General features: G+C 43.4%; 1 protein-coding gene and 1 long non-coding RNA gene across 2 annotated transcripts in view; both read left to right on the top strand.

Annotated features, from left to right (window-relative positions):
- PACRG (parkin coregulated) overlaps window positions 1-1,276 on the top strand; it is a 221,312-nt gene extending 220,036 nt beyond the window's left edge. Inside the window, exon 6 of the mRNA XM_068185239.1 lies at window positions 928-1,276. Within this exon, the coding sequence (XP_068041340.1) occupies window positions 928-1,082 (155 nt within the window). The 3' untranslated portion in view covers window positions 1,083-1,276. The remainder of the gene's footprint in view (window positions 1-927) is intronic.
- Window positions 1,277-2,718: 1,442 nt separating this feature from the next.
- The window catches only part of LOC137471154 (uncharacterized), a 30,825-nt gene continuing 13,910 nt past the window's right edge, over window positions 2,719-19,633 (top strand). Inside the window, exon 1 of the long non-coding RNA XR_010997444.1 lies at window positions 2,719-4,434. This is a non-coding gene — a long non-coding RNA (uncharacterized lncRNA). The remainder of the gene's footprint in view (window positions 4,435-19,633) is intronic.

Genomic DNA, 19,633 nt, shown 5'->3' with positions numbered 1-19,633 from the left:
AGTGCCACTGATTGTTTGAGGTGTTAACATGGGCACATTGTCACCACTGCCCAGAGTGAGGCCACTGGCTGCTTGTATGTGGACTACCCTACAGCAGTGTGACAGCTCCCCATTACAACAACCCTGGTCTGAGTACATTTTGCTCCTTCCAAATTATTTTTTATATATGTCTTGGAATATGTATTCAGATACTTTTTCAGATATGTTTCAGAATATTGTTTTAAAACCAAATGAAAAGTATTTTTCTCCTTTAAATCTCTCAGCAACTTTGTAGGTGAAGTTATTTCTTATTGTTCTTATTTTCTTGTCACAGTTATTCACACTGATTTTTAAAGAGTTATGGTCTGTGTGTATGAGCGTGTGTCACCCTTGCTAGTCCATGTTAGAGAAAGCAGCAGTAAATGTTACTGTATCTGGGGACTGCAATAATTTGTCCTTTTGCATTGACTTAATTTTACACATTTTTCAGGAAGCTGAAATTGAATTATGTTATACTCCATGTTATACTCCAAAAATCTCTTTTAGCCAGGTTCCCTCTATCAGGAACAACAGAAGTGTGTGACTATGATGACTAATGTGGAGCAATCCCAAACTAATACCTATTCAAGATTTCAAACCACAACAAGTCTAGATTAAGTTATTTCTTTAGAAAAGTGCTTATGCATCTGGCAGTAGATTTTTGTCTCAAATAAGCAGTGTTAAAGATAAAGAAGTAATGGTTTTAGAGATAGACTATGAAAGAGAGAATCCATATTAATCTTATATAAGAATGTACTTATTTTCATTATTTTAATTTTCATTTATTTTCATTGCAATTGACCAGCAATTGCAATTTTCTATGTCGTTATTTTGAAGTGTAAGACAAAATTCAATATAACTATTTCCTTTTTCTTTTTCTTTTTTTTTTTTTTTTCTTTTATTAACCAGTTAATTTAGGTGATGGGATAGAATACAGCCAGCAGAAGCGTGAAAATATTGGAGTTCTCATCCAAGAGACACTGGAACTCTTTGAACGCTACGGTGGAGAAAATGCTTATATAAACATTAAATACATGATCCCCACTTATTGGTCGTGCATGTAAACAGAGTTATATTAAATGGCATGATTCCATCTGTGCTCTAAAAAAACTGTATCTGACTCTGTATGGCATCTTGTTAGTCATGCTTTATCTTCTCTACAGCTGCTAAAATAGTGGCTTCTGGGGCATTGGCGTGTTAGCACTATTGTGAACAAGGCTTTCCAATACATAAATAGTGTCTGTTCCTTTGATTACAATGGTGTACTGTGCTTGTTTGTTCCCTGAAAGAATCACTCCTTTATAACAGAGCTGACTCGAACAGGAATCTGAGTTAAACCTTCACTTGTGTAGACAATAAAACTATAATTTTCATACGCAATTCAGCAATCGCCGTTCTGTGTCCATTTGCCCTGAGGGTGATGTCAGAGGCTGTAACAAGAAGAGTTTATGCTGACTGCTTAATAGGTGTTTGTCATGGAAGAGAAGCACCAGTTCAGCAATGCCTCTCTGGCAGCTGTGCCGAATAATGTGCACTGACATACAATAAAACTGTTGAATGTATATACCAATTGCAGCAGGAAAATTTATATTTTCCATTATATGGCACTGTTGTTAAATTAATCCAGGTTTCTTACACGCTCCTGTTCTCAGCTTCCAGGTGTTTACTCAAGGAACTTGGATTGCTTCTTGGTGAACATAAGGCACAAGTACAGTTTTGAAGAAAAGAAGCCCAGAAAAAACTTGAATAAATCAGACAGAAGATACAGCATACATAAAGTATCAACCCCTAGCAACACTGTTAATCTGGATAAACACAGAATATACACATACATTTTTAAAGGGCACTTGGTATTTTTCTAACTGCAAGGTTGCTGTTGCTTTTCTGTTATTACTATGGTGTGTATGTGTGCAAACAATGTAACTATTGTTATAGGAATCCTTTACAAATTCCTACTCAGTTTCTCCCTGTGTACCCATAACACAGAACTGATATAGTCGTGAATTTAAGCAAAGCTATTGAGATTGACTTTATTGCTTTTTAAGCATTTCTATGGAATAAACTTACAAAAGAAAACAACAGTCTTAAAATTCTCAAAGACAACCATTTAGAATTATTGAGTCAGCTCAAAACAAACCAGAGATATTAACTTTGCCTAAAAGCATGAGAATTTTTAAAGTACTTTGAAAGACTTGGGCTTATCTGGCTTTTATTCTGTTTTCTGGAGCTCTTCAAATGTATGCAAGTTGCACTTTCAAGTGTTTCAGTGTAACTGTTAAGAGCCTGAAATGCACTCTTTGGTGTTAGACACATGAGACTTTTTTTCAAGTGCTTATCCATATCCATATTCACACCTTACAAGGTTTGCCCAAGTGAGAGAGACAGCCCCTACGCTGCCCTGCTCTCTTGGATGCTTGCTGGAAGTATGGGGATCACCTTCCCACCTGCTGGAACTTTGAGCCATATCTGTCATTAGATTGACATTAGAACTTGCCTTTTTCTGAGGATTTTCTTTTACTTTCTTCTCTTTCCTTTAAATGAAAAAAAAAATTAAGAAGATTTTTACTCTTCCCCCCTCTTTGAGGAGGTGCACGTTCAAGTGAGGCCACCAGCCACGAGCACTCACCAGCCCCTGTCTTAGGCATGGCTGCTGAAGGTATGCCTTTTTCCCAGGCCCCAGAGGCATTTTTTTAATGTTTGGGTTTTTTTTTTTGTTCTTCCTGAACTTTGTTTTACACAATTTTTCCAGGGCTACCCTCAAGTCCCTAGAGTGGAGACAAGGTCTGTCCTATGTCCAACATACAGCTGTGATGGGTAAGTACATCCAAGACTCAGCCTCATGTCTAGGGTACCGACAAATCTTTCACCTTCCGGGCAGAAAGGGAGGTGAAGCCTGTCTGTAGGCCCATGCCTCTGGAAACTCCAGAGCTTTATCTTCAAACCTTGCAGCACAGAGGCTAGCTGGATAATGCAGGGGGGCACAGGCCATGTTTCCTCTTCCAAAAATGCCTTTCTACACAGCTACCCTGGCAGGATCCACGCAGCCTTCGCTTACAGCTTCTCCCCATTTGCCTTGCATTGTCCCTGGCACCAATGAGCCATACTTTTTCATTGACTGACATCTGTGGATTTGGTAACTGTGGCATTGCAGGTTTCCCATGAGTACAGACTGTGCTGGAAGACTGCAGCTCAGAGGGAGCTGAGTTATTCAGCTCGGAAATAAACCAAGCCCTTCATAGAAGGAGAATTCCCAGGCCACCTTTCACTCCTCAGCTATTTGTATTCTTTCCTTAACAGAAAGTCCAGTACTGCTCTTTTCCTGAGATCAAAAAGCTCCTCAATAGCTGGCTTAAGTTCCCCTGATGCTGGGCTCCAGCCACAGAGCCACTTGCAGAAGGGACTGTGCAGGAAAGGGTTCTCAGCCCTGGGTTTTCCCCATCCCATCATCCCTCTGCATTTCCAACACCTCTGCCGGGGATGAGAAGTTTCAGGCTCCTCACCAGCCTTTATAATTCTTTTCCCCAGCCCCCTCTTTTTGCATCCCCTCCTCTTCAGCTCAACTAGGACAAGACTGCTGACTGACAAAGAGACACCATGGAAAATGGGTACTTTGTAAAGCTGCAGACTTGCCTGGGCCTGATGCCCTTAGCCTTGTGCTCTTTCTCGAAGATTTCGTTCACAAAGACATAGGTTCAACAAGGGGTGCCCTTTTGGCAAACCATAAGGGCAATAGAGGTCATGCATATTCACATCAGGAAAACTAAGTTTTATAGAAAAATGCTTTTATTTGCTTGTTCAAGATGAGAACATTAGCCTCCATCAATACTATTCCTATGTCTGGTCCATTGATTTAAAAGTACACATTCTCCCATAACCTTATTATTTCTAGGAGCTGGACTGATAAAAAGAAGCATGATAAACCCCACAGGATGGTAATTTAGAAACACTAAGAATAAAACTATTTTAAGATGTAATTTTACTAAGTCAAACTGTAGGCCTTCCAACCTTGACAATGTCCCTTTAAGCATGATCAGCAGCATATTTATAGGCAATTACTGCACAGCTCAGAGCACTTTATAAAGCACAAGATCAAGGACTCAGGTGCTTAAGCATACAAGTAATGGTATGTCATTCAATACACTGCTTAGCTGTCTTGCTATGCTGGAAAAAAATATGGTTAAGAAATAGTAACTGCCTCTCATTTGACCAGATCATGTAATTGTGGTCACTGATGTTCGGGCAAGCCAATCAACAATTTTTAATTGTAATCAATTAAAAGGTACTCTGGGCCAGGTGTTTCAAGGGGTATAAATTAAGTGTCAAGGCCTTAAGCCTAATTTGGCTTAATAGAAATGGTGTGCTTTGTGCCTTATTCTGGGGTCTTCTACTGCTTTCTAGCTCTCCAGTGCTGATAAGGTAAGGAGCACCAGTGGATGAATGTGTGAGAAGTTAAGTTGTAAGTGCTGGTTTTCTGAAACTACCTGTTTGAGATACCTCCAGTTTATCTTAATAATTGTCTTAGGTTGGCTGGCAACTCTTTAGCTTGAAGAAGAAAAAAGCATGTGGTAACATTAGGGGGGAAAATGGCTACCTTTGTTATGCGTGATCATGAAAATAAGCATAAAATAAAATATTTTTGATGATTCCTCCTCAAAGCTGTGTAAAGGAGCTCTGTAACAGGTGTTGGAGTTTAGGGAACTCTGGCACTTTGTAAATGCTGGCAAATGCTGCAGAGCAGTCACTGTACAAGCTATTGATCCATTGAACACTTTGAGTTGTCCATGTGAAGGTGAGCAGGGACAGGGGTGGCTGGGGCTGCTGCCCAGCTTGGGCTGGGGCTGCCCCTGGGCTGCTGCAGAGGGGCAGAGCCTGGCAGAGGATGGAGCCGGACGCTGGCAGCACTGGTGGCAGGGAGCCGGAGCCAGGCTTCTTGCTGGTAGCTTTCCAGTGTTTCAAAGAGGTGGAGCTGCCAAAAAAGTTTGAAAAGAGCCTCCCAGGATTCAAATACAAAAGGGCTGTGGGAAGTTGTAAGTGGGAGGGAAGGTATGGGACCCTAGCTGGGAGGGTGTTTGCGTGCGGGGAGCAGGGAGGTGTAGCTGCAGCCAAGCAGGGCAAAAATAAGATGTTAGAGCAGACACTATTTGCTTTCTAATCCTGTCTGGAGACCCTCTGACTTCCAGAAGAGCATTCTCCAGTCTGAGGGGCTCTGCAGGCAGTGGGGCACATCACATTTTTCCACTCATCTGTAACATCCTGTGTTTTCTGCCTTAAATAAAAGCAGTGATGTTTGTGGGAACTCCATATAAAGCCTGTCTGCTTGCAACCTCTCAGAGCTGCTTTGTGCCTCCTGGAGACCGGGAAAGGAAGGTTTATGCCCTGGCAGGACAAGAAGTTCCCTGCACTGGCCCCATAATCCTTCCGGCATGTGAGGGGAGGGAAGGGGAGTGTGTGTGGTGGGGCATATCTTAGCTGTTCTTGTTCTTGCCTAGCAAATCCAGCCTGGGTATGGCTGTGGGGCTCCTTGCTGAGAGCTCTCCCGTCCTTGGACAGTGCGTGGTGGCTTCTGATGAGGTGGGTGGAAGCCTATTTAAGCAGAAACAGCAAACTGCAGCCTCAGGGAGGAAAAAGTATGTTTCTTGCAGAGTTGGGAGTCAGCTTTGTGCTTCATGCCCCATTTGTGATGCCACAAATCAACAAATACTTTATTTTTTTTTACTAATGTCATTCAGGAGGGAGTTGAGCAGCTCTTGTAAACCCCAGCTCACAACCCCCTGTGCTCTTGCTGTGTGTGCAGCAGGATAGGGTCACTGTGCTCAGGAGTGGGTGACGCTGCTTCCCTCTTGGGGCTTCCCATTAGCAGCAGAAGCACCTGATCTTGGCCACCCTGCTATGGCACTTTCCAACCAGGAATGTCCCCCGAGTCCCCTTCCTCAAGGGAGAGAGATTTTTTGCTCAGATTTTTTTTTTCAACAGAGCCCCTCACATAGGGCAAAAGCCTTAAGCTGCAGAAGAATGGGCACCTTCAGGGAAGAGAAAGCTGAGGGTACAGCCATGTTGGCAAGGCTGTCACCAGGGACATTTTTGTGCCCATGCTCTCTCTGCTGCTGCTGGTACCCATGCACAAGAGCCTTCTGCATTTGCTATGGTCTGATGGCCCTGGCTTCTGGGGGTGTGGGGGGATGAAATGGGAACTAATCCTAGTGCTTTCCAAATACTGAAAGAAGTTAAATCCTAGCCTCCTTGCTCTGCCTTGGTCAAGGTGGATTAATGCATAGAGGTAATAGGAAGAAAGGGAGAGCACCTAAACAGAGTACCATAGTGTTGGATCTTGTATGACATACCCTTAGTTTATTAAATGGTCTCATCAATCCTGCATCAGCACAATGCTTTTGGAAAAAAAAATAAAATCAGAGGTTAAAGTTGTTGGAGGGCAGAATGGGATCAGCTGTACACCAGCCTGCTGATGTAGCTTGCTCTGCAGCAGTGGGAACATGTTGCTTGCGTTATGTGCCGCTTCTGCTTTTGTAGCCATGTGATGCACAACTTGGTAGAAATTAATTTAGCCTGCCATAGTTCATGTGACTGCAGGTAAGGGGATGGATGCTTTTGGTAGCATACCCCTCTGCAATGTGTTGCAGCCACTGCAGCCCTGTGACTACCACAGGGTTGTGTGAAATCACATTGCTCTCTGATATGGGCATAGAGATCAAAGAAACCCTGTGCACAAACTCCTCAAAACACAAAAGATTAAAAGAAATCTCAAGGAGGTGTCCACATCACAAATACAGCCTGTCAACAACATGTATAGCAATGTTGGATGATGAAGCCCACTGGGTATAGGCAGGAAACATTAATGTCTGACATAAAGCATCTACCTTGTGTTGCACATTATTGCATTAATCGGGGGGCCTGGCTTTGAATGTGTGGTCCATCCAGTTTTGTATCAGGTTTCAATTTCTGTTTTCTGGGTGCAATTCCTAAGCCCTTCCCTAAGGAGCAATTACCAAAAAGCAGCTTGGCTTACCTAACACTCGCCCTAGAAGAAGGGAATAATATCCCAGCATCTGGCCATCTCCATCTTGTGCATTAGTCTCATTACTTCATTTTCATGTGTTTTTGTTTCCCGCTTCTCCTGGGTCCCTGTGGTGCTGTGCCGAGCTGGAAGAGATGCTGAGGGATCTGTGTGGGTAGGGGGGAAGCTGATGAGAAGAGACCAGGAGTGAGCAGCTATTCCGGCAAAGGCTTTTCCTTGACAGTTTATGATTTGGAAAATGTGAGTTTTGGGGAACTTGCATCTTTTTCTCCCAATACATTGCAGCATTATGGAGAAAGGGAATGGAGGAGGCCTTATTGCAGAGATGTTTTGCTTCAGCTACTGCCCAGGGAGCAGCTCTGTGGTGAGAAACATTAGCTCTGCTGCAGGTGGGTGACAGGAATGAGAACAAATGGTGGGAAGCTCTTGGCTTCCCAACATTTGCTCTCATTGTGAGCACTTAGAGGCTGCATTTGTTGAACTTTTGGGGCCTCTGCAGCTGCACATCACCACCCCCTGCCTCTCTGGGCCACCATTTGCTCCCCAGCTACAACCTGGGTTCTTTCTGAGAGAGAATGAGAGTTTTCTGGATTTTCTTTGGCAGAGCCTCCCTAGGCTCTGCTCCTTAGAGGGCCAGACAGGTGCCACACTGCTGTGATACGAGGCAGCCTGGGACTTCTCCCCTCACTTCCTATGTGACTTCCAAGGCCTGCTTGGAGCTGCTGATGCTGCTGGGAGGGCAGCACACATTCAACAGCCATCTTCTCCTCCAGGCACTGCCATCTCTGCCCCAGTGTACTCATGACAACATCTTGCCTTGCTGGATGGGATGTTGTCACCATCAAAGCTAGGGTATCACCAGGTATCATGGAGCTGAGCTTTGCTCCTCCTAGCCAGTGGCACAACCTGCTGAGCCTTTTTTCCCTTTTCCTGAATGGGCTGTGGGTGTTTTCCCAGGCTGGAGCAAGCCTCTTCCCCAGCACATGCTGAGCAAGAAACTCTGAGGTGGGTGGTCTGCAGTTCCCTACCTCTTTGGAAAGCATTTAAATATTTCCAGGGATAAGGGGTGGGGGAAGAATAGACTCTAGCAGAAATAGTACTTTAAACCACTACTGTGAGCCCAAAGATAAACCCCAGGTCTCTTTTAAAATTCTCTTAGTACAGGGAGGGGAAATACCTGCAAGATCTTGTTCAGCCCCACGTTTCACAGTGTGAATTATTCTTCAGCTATTAACTGGAAAAACTTCATGCCTAACACTTTTTTTACTAATACGGAATCATCTATGTCTCTTACAAAGGAAGAAATTGCTACTCTGCTGCCTCAAGAATCAAAGTAAAGGGAACATCTGCTCTAAACTTATTGCATCTGATTATTGCTTGCTATGCATTATTACTTACACTAGTAATGTGACTAAATTAAAGCTTTCTTCTCTTGTGTTTGCTTTTATGCATTTCTTTAGTATAAAATATGTCGCTTGCTTCAAATCAACCTACAGCTAAAACTATGTCCGCATAGAGCTGAGCCCACATGTACTTAGATGCAATTGAGGGCACAATTGAAGCATTTTGAAAGATTGCCTTTAAAAGGCCTTTTGTTTGTTCCCCCATAGGGCCTGGGTGTTATAAGCACGTTAAAATGCAAGAGTAAGGGAAAAAAAACAACCTCTGTGAAGAATTCTGTAGAGGCACAGCTATGTTTTCTGTAGCTTGACAGCTGTCTGTATTCAAAGACTGGGGAATGATTTGCATTGTGAGGGTGATGATAGTTTTGATAGGAATCCCCCGCATCACAAGAATGTTCCTAATGAAGGAGGAAAACCCACCAGAAACATTCCAGGGCTGTGAACCTGCAGGCAGCCAAAGCCAGCATCCGAGCTGCTCTGCACAGACAACAGCAGCAAATCCAGCTGCTTCTGCTGAAGAAAGAGTTAGTGGTTATTTTTCCTTTCCTGCCTTTATGAAGTGCATGCAGTCTTACCAATGAGCTTAATTGATTGAAAAAAAAAATATCTGGAAAATAAAACTCTTGAACTTGTGTGCCTAGAAACCTACCAGCATCACGTGCATAACAAAGGCCACGCATCTCACAAAATACCACAACATTTCACAAAGGAGGTTTAAGAGCTCCAGTTGAATAAAGCTTTCTCTGTGAAATATTGTTATGGATCTACAAAGCAGTTAAACCCTCCTTGGGAAAAAAAAAGTGTACATCTCTCACAGTGTAGTGGCAGCAGTGTAACTACCACTGAGCCCTCATTAATAAGGTTTTCCTTCTTTATCAGTCATAGGAAAAAAATAAATCCTCATCACAGAAAAGAATTTAAGTTAGTAAATTCCGGCCATTTGCTTTTAAATTCTACATATGTGTGTGTACACATATATATATATATATATCTGTGGAATAATATTCCGGTCTTCTTTAAGGGATGGCTTCTCTTACTTAAATCCATTAATAAAAATAATAGGGCCTAAATTAACTTGATAAGACTATTTTCTATCAATAATTTTGCTACTGCTATAGTGCAGGATTGATTTTTGTGGTCTGTGTTATAGCAGCTTTTAATTATAAGACAGCCTTGATACCACATGAAGTAGGAAAAATGGACTGTTGCAAACTCTACAGTGTTTTTCCGTACCTATTATAATGGTGTTTTTTTTCTTTTCAAAGGAAGAAAAATAATATTCTTCTGTTTTCTGTGGGGTTTTTTGTTACCAATGCCACAGTTTTTAAAAACCTTTTACTCATTGAGCATCTTTTAGCTTCTCGAGAAGATGGTTGCATTGCCTTTGCTCAACAGATTCCCTTCAAACTCACGAATATTTCCAGCTCTTTATTGCTATTGTGCAGGATTGCATTGTATTTTCATGTCTCCCATATTACTATAATTTTGTTTGGGGAATAGAGATGGATGGTCTGCTGAGTGTGTGATTGGTTTGTCCACAGCCCTCACTCAGGGCTGTTTTCTATAATTTAATCAATAGAAGGTAGTTGTACAAACAGTAGTTTTTAATTTCCAATTTCAGTTTCAAGTTTCTCATGAATTTTTTTTTTAATATATAAAGCAATTTCATTTTCTTTGCCTGAGAAATTTTGTGGCAATTGTTTCCTACTCCCTCCTGTGAAATGATGGCACAGACTCCTGGGCTGCATGGTCCGTGCAGACACACGCATCTGCCATCTTGAAGGCTTGGGGAAGCTACTCTTCCCTCACAAACATTCCAAAATAAACCTTGAAGGGCAGATGCTGCCCCTGAGGTGCAGAAATGTCTGCAAACTTGGCTGAGAGTAGGGTGAAACAAGCTATGTGCTGGTCCCAATGTGGAGCTGGGCTTATGAACCAAGGATGGTAGATGACCTCAAAGCCGTGACCTCCAAGGAGGTCAGTGAAAGGACCTTTCCCGGTGCCACAGGGTGTGTTTAGTTGCCACCGTAGCCAGCTGTGTGTGGCCCTGGTGGTGGTGGGCACCTGCAGAGCCCAGCCCTGCAGCGCTCACCAGCCTGCTCCTGGCAGCAGCACATGCTCGCTGTGCCCAGTGTGCACTGAGCTGCCAAAGCCTCTGCACATCTGCTTCCTTCCTGCCACAGCAGATGCTTGCTACAGCCGGGAAAAGCAGCTGGCAATTGGCATCAGCCAGGCTTGATGGCCTGGAGGAGGAGGATGAAGCAGCAGCAGGGCAAGGGGTTGAACACAGTGATATTTTTTTACAAGGGAGGTGCCCATGCTGCTTCTTTGCATTAGCTTTGCTCCAGGCAAGAACAGGAATAATGTGTGTGCTGCAAATACAGGGAGACCAGGAAAGAGCCGTAACTGCTCACTTCTAATGGTCGGCAAAGGGCCACTCTCTCTAATCCTCAGTGGATGTGGTGGAGCATTATGGTGGGCAGGGCAAGCCACCACAAGCCCTCTTCCTGAGGGGCTGCTGGCTCCCCAGGGTCAGCCAGCTGAAACCCAAGTGCTGCCGTGCAGTCGAAAGTGCTGCTATTTCTGCTTTTAGCTGAGCAAACTGCAGTCACACAGAAAATGTGTGCTGGAGCAGAGGGTGCAACCCAGTCACTTGCTCTAACAGCTGCTGATGCCATTCTGGTGCTAGACCTTCTCCTTGCCTCGGCCTCAGTGAGAGGGAAATGCGAAATAGGGCCGTGTGACTGCTCTGGTTTCAGTTCAGCACGGACAGAACTGGCTGTAGCTGCACAGAGCCACACTTGCTGCTAAATATTGCCCATTTTAGCCTGCAGATTGGCCTTAATGAAGTCAAAGGGACTATTCACAAGAAAAAGAAGGGCAGGGAGCTGGCTCCTGAGCTTACCTTAGACTTAACGTTGTTGCTGTGCAGTGGGTTGCATGAGGTTTTTCTCCAGGACGTTTTTTCTTCTCCCCCAAGTGGTGCTTTAGAAGGACCATATTTGCATGTAACCATAATTCTGTGTTACAGCTATGGGTTCTTTTCAATTGTATTCTGTGTCGCTTTGGTTCATACAATTTTAATCTGTTTTACTCATTAGCTCTTAACCTGCAATTTTCTATTTAAATTACTTTCTACAGAAAATGTCAGGAAGCTGGGGAGCTCTGTCTCTTACATGATGTTGTGATTTGATAAAGTAGTGTGCACCTTTCTTTAAACACTGGCTAAGGTTAAAATCTGTGATTCTTATCTATTTGCTTAAGAACTTACACAAAACTGCTGCTATCAGACAATAATAAGAATCATGAAAATTCTATGAAAGGAATTTCTTTTTATTGTGAACTTTACACCTCTTTACTTATTTCAGTAAATGCCCAATAAAAGTGCAATAAATCCAATACTGTAAATGCACATGGAGAGGGTTTGTACTTCAGGCTTTGCAGCTGCCTGGCTTTTCTGCTGCATGCAGTACCCAGCCTCCTGTGGTGCCAAGGGCTGCCTTTTGGAACCTTCCCAACACAGGCTTGGGAAAAACCCACCTTGCCTGCAGCACATGCTGCCCACTTGATGCTATGCTTGAAAGAGGGAGGAAAATACCATAATCAGAAAAACCAGCTGTGGCTGATGCCCAAAGGCATGTGGGAAGGGAGTAGGGCAGGACTGCACCCCTGGGAGGGAGAGGGGAGGAAAGGGGTGAGGGCTGTGCTGCCTTGCCCAGAGGAAGTGTCTGAGAGCTTTGGTGTGTGGTGCTCTGGTAAGTACCACAGGTAAACTCATAGATAAATGTAGAATTTGTGAAAGAAATTAAGTTGGAGGGGAAATGGGACCAAACTTTTTGTCAACAGCTGCTTGTACTGAAATAGGTAATAGCCTTTAAACTTGGATTTAACAGGGAAAAATTAAACTGTATTTTTATGCCTTGCTCATTTTCCCCTAAAAAACCCAGTACAAATAGGAAGGGAAAAACTCCAAACAAGCCAATAGATGAATTAAGGATGAACCAAGCTGAAAATAACTCTCCTGTAAGACTGACTGTCTTATAGACAGTAAGACCTTGCATCTGTGATATCCCCTTTAGTGAGGGGAAAGCTGTGATTGCAGAGACAGGGAGATGGTAGGAACCACCTCAGCAGCTCCTTGCTTCTTCAAGAGCAAATTTGTGTCGGTATTTTCCCAATTGGCACAACTGCTTCTGCCAAAATTTCCTGGGTACAGAGACAGTTTTCCCTCCAGTCCCAGCTGGAAGAGTAGACTCTCCTGGACAAGATTAATAGGTCAACCTCCAAATTTCAAATCTCATACAGGCACCCAAATGTGACAGCTTGCAGGCTTTGCTAGTTGAGCTGAGAGTGAGTGTGAGGCAGGGTGGGATGTGGACATCCTCTGGCAAGCTAATGAGAGCTCAGCCTACAGTGCCGTAAGATTTGCCCTTTTAGCCAGAGACTGAGTCCAAGGCTATTTGCTGAAATTTTTGTCTGTCTTCTCTTCTGGAAAAATGAAACCTACCCCTTAAAGTCAAAAGGCAGAGTCCTCTTCTCTTTCCCATCCTCTCTTGTGTTCTCCACCACCTAACTCACCCTGATTTATAGCTGTGTACTGGAGAGCAAAATCAGCCTCCCTAGCTGATAATGTTATTTTTTAATTATTTTTTTTTAGCTCAGTCTTATGTTTGTTTGAATTTTGATCATATTCTCCTTGATCCCAATGATGAACTACTGCTGCTGATCAAGTCAATAATTACAGCAGTTTTTTGGACAGCAGGGAAGAAGCAGTATGTGCTGCTGAAAAGGTGGCTGGTACTTAGACTCTGTATGTTGGGCTTTGTCCCCCCATCTAATGGCCTGTTTGGTCTTCAGGTGGAAAGTTCTGTGCAAAACCTCAATGTGCCAAAAGAGAATTATACAGCTGTTGTTTCAAGGGATGGATCCAAGCTGACCTGCAGCTGGGCAAAAATGTCTCAACAAATTATGCCTCAATGAATGGTCTCCCTGCCAGGCCACCAAGAGGCAGCAGAAATAAACTGTTCTCTCAGCCAGTGCTTCCTTAGATCTGGCCACCTGGTCCCAGCCTGTCTCCTCCTCTTCTCTCTGTGATTTTTAACTCAGCACAGCAGGACATGCTCAGAAATCCCTCTGGGCAGGGACAGAGTCCTCTGCAAGCAGGAGAAATGGAGCTGAGATCCTCAGAAATCAAGTTGTGAGGCAACATGAGCATAGGAAGAAGTGTTCAACATCAAAGGGCTGATGGAGTGAGAGGAGGAAAGTGAAAAAACCTAATGAGAAAAGGAGCAAATGATCTAAAAGACCTGTAGTGTATGGGAGGCAAAAGGCAATGGAGGAAGAAGGTCAAGGCAGGGAACACTGGTGATGGGGAAGGAGGAGCAAAAGGAGTAAGATGCAAATTAACTAAAGAGCAAAGAAAAATACATATATCTGTAGTAGGTGGACATGAGTGACTGAGGAGGAGAAAAAACTCCTGTGCTTTCACTGCTGTAATGGAAGGATGTGGCTGCTAGATCTGCTCAAACAATAGCTGGGAGCTGCCCACATGCTTCTCCAGGAGGCACTGACCCTGAGTATGTACTGTGGGACACCACAGTGCTGAAAAGACGCTAAGTGCTTGCAATTGTGATACAAGACAAATAGATACTTATTCCCATGTAGTAAAGAGAATACTGCTTAAATATTTAATTGTGTTTCGGTTTACCGTAGTTTACCAGTGTTGAAGCATCCAAAATATGCTCACAAAATATCAGCATTTTAAAGCTATAAATTATTCTGGTTGATTTTCTTTTTCCCCCCTCTGGACAAAAGCAATCATTTGACAAACAGGCTCCCTCAAAAAATGCAGCCTGTGATAGTCTCATTACAAACATCTTCTCTCACACGATATTCTCTCACATGTTGAACCAAACTACTGAGAATGTAGTAATTGATCATTCATAGATGCAGACTGGTAGCTAATAGCATCCTCACTTACCTTCTCAACACTGAGCACATTTAAAATAAATTCAGGATGTATGCATGCGGAAGACTCAATTGCAGCCGCATCGGAGATGAACCAAAAATGGAAGCATTCAGAAATGCTAGTGAAAAATCCAAATAATGACCCATAGTAGATGTCAGCCTGAGAGGATAATACATACCCTGCAATTACCTTAAAGGGACTCTGTCTGTGTGGTCCATAAATACATGTAATTCTGTCCAGGTGGATGTACATATAACTGGGTGCTAAAGCCAGGCAAGAAAGCTTCTCCCAGTGTGGCCTCGTGATCTGTGTGATGCTTCCTTTTCTAGACGCAGCTGGCCTTCAGCCTCCATCGTATTACTGGTAAAATAAGCCAATGCAGCTACTAGATAGGATGAGTATGGTGAAAGACAGATGAAGGTAGATGTGCCACTGTTTATCTACTGAAGTAGTCAAAGCTTCCAGAGCCCACTTCTACAGGGAAATATTTCAAAAGTCCATGTTCTAAAAGTATTTAAAATAAACCAAACAGGTAAAAAAAGTCTATTTATACCTTGTGGATACCTTAGGGTGTGCTGGATGCTTCACGGCACTGACATTTTGGAAACTAGCCCTTTGAATTTGTCATGCAGGACCTGTGATTGCTGTTTTGTGTGGGACAGCAGCATGTACATGGTGCTGGTGTGTTACATGTGCACAGCCCCAGGTGGCCAGGCAAAACAGGAGAGCTATTACAAGCGCTGCAGTGCATGGAAATGGCAATTTTATGGATAATACTATGTGGTGATTTATTAAAAGCTGTGATTCTCCAGCAGCTTTTATTGTATCATCATAAACCAACACTCCTGTACAGTGCATTAAGCTGGGTAATTCTGTTGGTTCTTCACCAGGGCTGACAAAACTATATGTAAGATTGCATAGGGTGGGCTGGTGAGCCGAAAGTGCCATCACTCTAAATGGATCATCAGGAGATGAGAAAAAGCCATGTGGTCAGCACAGTGTGGGTGTTCTCCAGGGCAAGGGAACCCACTACAGAAGGGTAAATCCCACTGTTTGCTACACTAGTCAGTGCCAGTGGCTTGCAGGCCTGGAGTGACTCTCACCAACAACATTTCAACACCAGTGACAATAACGGCAGAACTTGTCTCTCGGGGTTTAACCATTAGGGCAGGTAACTGAGCTCATTGGTCCCTGCCCCTGCTCCCCGCTAACTTGCTGCAGGGCATTTGGGTTGTAGGTTGACCTCTTTATGCTCTAATTTTCCCTTCAATAGCATTTGAACATTAGATGTTTTGATGAGGTGCTGTGATGCTCTATTAAATGAGTGAACATGCATCAGACCCAGTGGGAATGGAGTGTGCAGCATTATTAGGATGTATACAACTCTGTTTTTCCAGAAATGTTTATATTCCACCTCTTAAATATCTTTTGCAAATGGAACTTGCAAAAAAGCAGGGCAAGCACTGCTAACACAGCTTTGCCACACACTGTCAAATGCTTATAAACTCTATTTATAGCTACAGTTAAAGATTCAGACATGCAAGCGTTCCATTAAAAGACCACATTAATGAGCCCTTAGAGAAAATATCTCACAAAGCCTTTTGAGCTTGTAACTGCTCAGTTGTTCAGGGCTTCTTGCTTGTTAACATTCATAAAATATAAATACTGTATACTAAACACCAGCACTTTGTGGATCACAATGACTTATCTCCCCGGCAGCACTGCAAGGTGCAAGGGGAGAGGCAGCAGCGGCACCGCTGGGGTGGCCGAGCTCTGCCGCAGGCTGCCAGGCTGCACAGGTCGCTCCCCCACCACCTTATCTGGGGCCTGCCTTTGCTCTGCAGAGCTGACTGGCAGATTGACTAGCAGGTCAGTATCTGTGAGTATAATTTCAGAGGGAACAATCAAACCTATTAGCTGAGAGTGGCAGAGCTGGGCCTCCTCGCAGCTGCTGCTCCAGAGCGTAGTGAGTATTTGGAGCAAAATCTAATAGATAAAAATCACTGGAGATTTTTTCCTTTTTCCTTCTACATAAGCTAGCTGATGAGAAGTGTCGTTTGAAAGACAAAAAAGTTGCTATATTTGATTTGTCATTATTTCCCCATTGTCCCTTCCTGCCCGTGATTATACAATTCCCATTTTCTCTCCTTCGCCTCTCACAGAATTCCATATTTTAGGTTGTGACAGATACTCTTGTTTAAATGTTTTTGATATATATTTAATCTGGAACTGTTTTATTAAGTCTGCATTGTGTAAACAAAAATCGCTGGAGCCCATTTAAGAATAATTGTCTTTAACCTTTAATATTGCATTTCCATCCATCCACAAGTCACAATGCACTTGAGCAGTAGAGAAGGCCATTTCTGTGTTTATATCTGGCTCTTAGCAAGCTGCAGAAGCTGATAGGGCATGATCAAGTAACTTCTTGGATGCTATTTTCTGGCACATGTTAGCAAACAATCCATGTCCTTGTCTTTGTGGTTTTGGTCCTGTAGCCTTTCAAACAGAAGCTGCTCTCCTGGAAGGAATAATTCTGCACACAAAATGAAAAATAAGGACAGCAGGCTTTAAAAAGCTTCAGGGCAGTTCTTACTGTTCAGATGTGTCATTGATTTCAATAGTGCATTAGCAGGCTTGTTAAGCAGGATCTTAAGTGCTTAGCTTTATTTTATGGTGGCGAGTACCTGATTGTTCGAAATATTAGCATCTTATTGTAACAGCAAACTGGGTCATACCATAAACTGCCCAGTGCTGAGACTGCTGCGCCATTACTGAGTGCCTGATAAAACAGGGTGGTTTGTAATCAATTGGTGATGTAGGAGGGCAGGGCTGTGACACTTCCTGCTGCTCTCCTCATTAATTTCCCTTTATCTGCCTCGGTCTGTTACAGAGCATTGCTGTCTGTCCCATGTCCTGTGCACAGGCTTCTGCTGAGTTCCTTCCACTGAGCCCCACTGCATTTCTGTCCATCTGTGGGTGAGACTCACGTTGGCTGTGCAAAAAAAAAATCCTGTGGCCCAAGGGGTGAATTGCTGTACTGAGATCTGGGTTGATCAACAGAGTCAGTAGATCAGCCACTCAGATGGGCATCTCCATGTCAGGCAAATATTTTCTTGGCTCCACTGACCATGCTGACTGACCTCCACTATCTAAAAAGGGAGTGTGATCAGATCCCCAGTTCTCATGGTCCTGTTCAAACATGTGACAAATCCTTGTGGTGCAGAACAATTTTAACAGCAAAGTTTAAAATTCAGTCCAGGGCACCTGTCTCATGCGTTGTGCCACGTGTTGTTAGATAAATTCTTTGTGGAGCTGTGGGTGAGAAAACCACCAGGAACAGGCTGTGCCCTGACTTCAGAGTTTTGCTCAGCAAGCAGAGCCTGCAGCCCTGACCCTTATCAGCTGCAGGCATAGCCAGGGTTGGCTTCTCCTTAGTGCCATTTTGGCAGAGATAACATGCTTCAGGGAGCAAGCAGGAGAGCAAAGGCTGGGGAAAGGGTGGAGGGCTGTGGGAGACATTGGTTTTGTAACCCACCATCTTGTTGTATCTGGCTCTGCAGAAGCAACCCTTTGGGTTTTCAGCAGGGGAAGTATGAGGGTCTACAGTTCTTGCAGACTTCCAAGAGCACCTGGCAATGGAGCAGGGGACTTGGGGCTTACAACAGTGACTACCTCTCACATCCTCTGGACACTGAACATTCAAGAGGTTCATCTCTTCACCTTTTGCATCTGTGTAGGAAGCAAATTCCCACCACTGAGAAATTAAATAATTTAAACAACTACGAAGCAGATGGGTCATACCTGTGTTCTCTGTGCTTTCGGTGGGAAAACAAAGCAAGCTGAATAACCCTTGCTATCAGAGTCCAGAGGCTGCCTTGCTGGCAGTGATGCTGGCTGCAGGCTGGCCTGGGCTTTAGCTGTGTTAAGTACATATATGTTAAGCCTCTGTGTGAAAGCAAAAGGGAAAGTGAGAGGGAATTATGTGGGCAAATGGAATGAACAAATGCGTGTTGGTGGAGGCAGGACTTGTGTGTGGGACAAAGGGGCTGGAAAGTGTTAAAAAATGGAAAGCTTCTCAGACGACAGCAGCTGGGCTTCTGAGAACAGTAGAAAGTAATAACTTACAGAATTAAGAAAATGGTTTTTATTTTCAGCTGAATTAGAGTAAAGCACTTAAGTTCATTCACAAATACAAATCTTGACTTCTGTATCCTGGTTTTGTTCTCCATAAAATATAAATAATAGCACTTTCGTTACTCACTAGGTGGTGTGAAAACAAGTTCATTCACTTCTGGGAAGCATTTCTGCTATATGGGAAGTATAAAAAAGACTATGAATATACAGCTAAAGCTGTGGGCTGGCATTGAGGCACTTGGCATCTCCCCAGATATGCCATCTATCATGCAAAAGAGCCAAGAGAGGAGGGCACGAAAACACAGGCCCGACTTAATGAGTTCTGAAATCAGGAACATGTGACTCCCTAAAATTAGAAGTGCAAAAGCTTTGAACTCTCAGAAAACACTGAGAGTTCTCCACACTTCTCAGAACACTGAGAGGAGCATATGTTTTCTAAAAAAAAAAAAAAAAACAGCAAAAGGCAATGAAGAGGTAGGATGCAGTGGGAAAATACTCGAAGATATAGTCCATGGAAATCAAGAAATCTGTATACCATTAAGAAATAGTTCTACTTGAAGTAGGGATGACCACTGTGATTGACTGGGGGAAACAAAATGAGCAATAAAGAGAGAAGGATATGAGACTTATAAATCAGCAGGGTCAGTGCTTGCAGGAACAGGTAGCAGAGCTGATTGTGAAAGAATGCAAGAAAATGATCCAAAAAGCTGAGACAGAAAAATAAGGGAAAAGATGTGAACATGATAAAAGTTTTTATAAATTTGGTAAGTGAGAAGCTGCAGGTAAGCTGAGGATACAGCCGTCATCTTCCTGAGCAACAGGGTTGGCTACCTTGACTAAAAGGGGGAATATTGCCTGGAAAGTGAATTCTGCTTGCACCTCAGTCTTCAGTAGGGAGAGATGTGAAGTCTGTCACAGTTTCTAGACATTTTCCAAGGACAGGGAAAAAAATAAATAAAACTTTTAAAAAATCATTAACTCTAAGGGCTACCAGGGAATCAAACAATTTACTAAACCCAAAAGTGGGTTGTTTACACCCCAGGTTTATCCCAAAAAATAAATGTTAAAGGAAGGAAA

This window comes from Anomalospiza imberbis, chromosome 3 (genome assembly GCF_031753505.1).
Source record: "Anomalospiza imberbis isolate Cuckoo-Finch-1a 21T00152 chromosome 3, ASM3175350v1, whole genome shotgun sequence".
Lineage (NCBI taxonomy): Eukaryota > Metazoa > Chordata > Aves > Passeriformes > Viduidae > Anomalospiza > Anomalospiza imberbis.
This window is presented reverse-complemented; position numbering and strand designations above follow the sequence as displayed.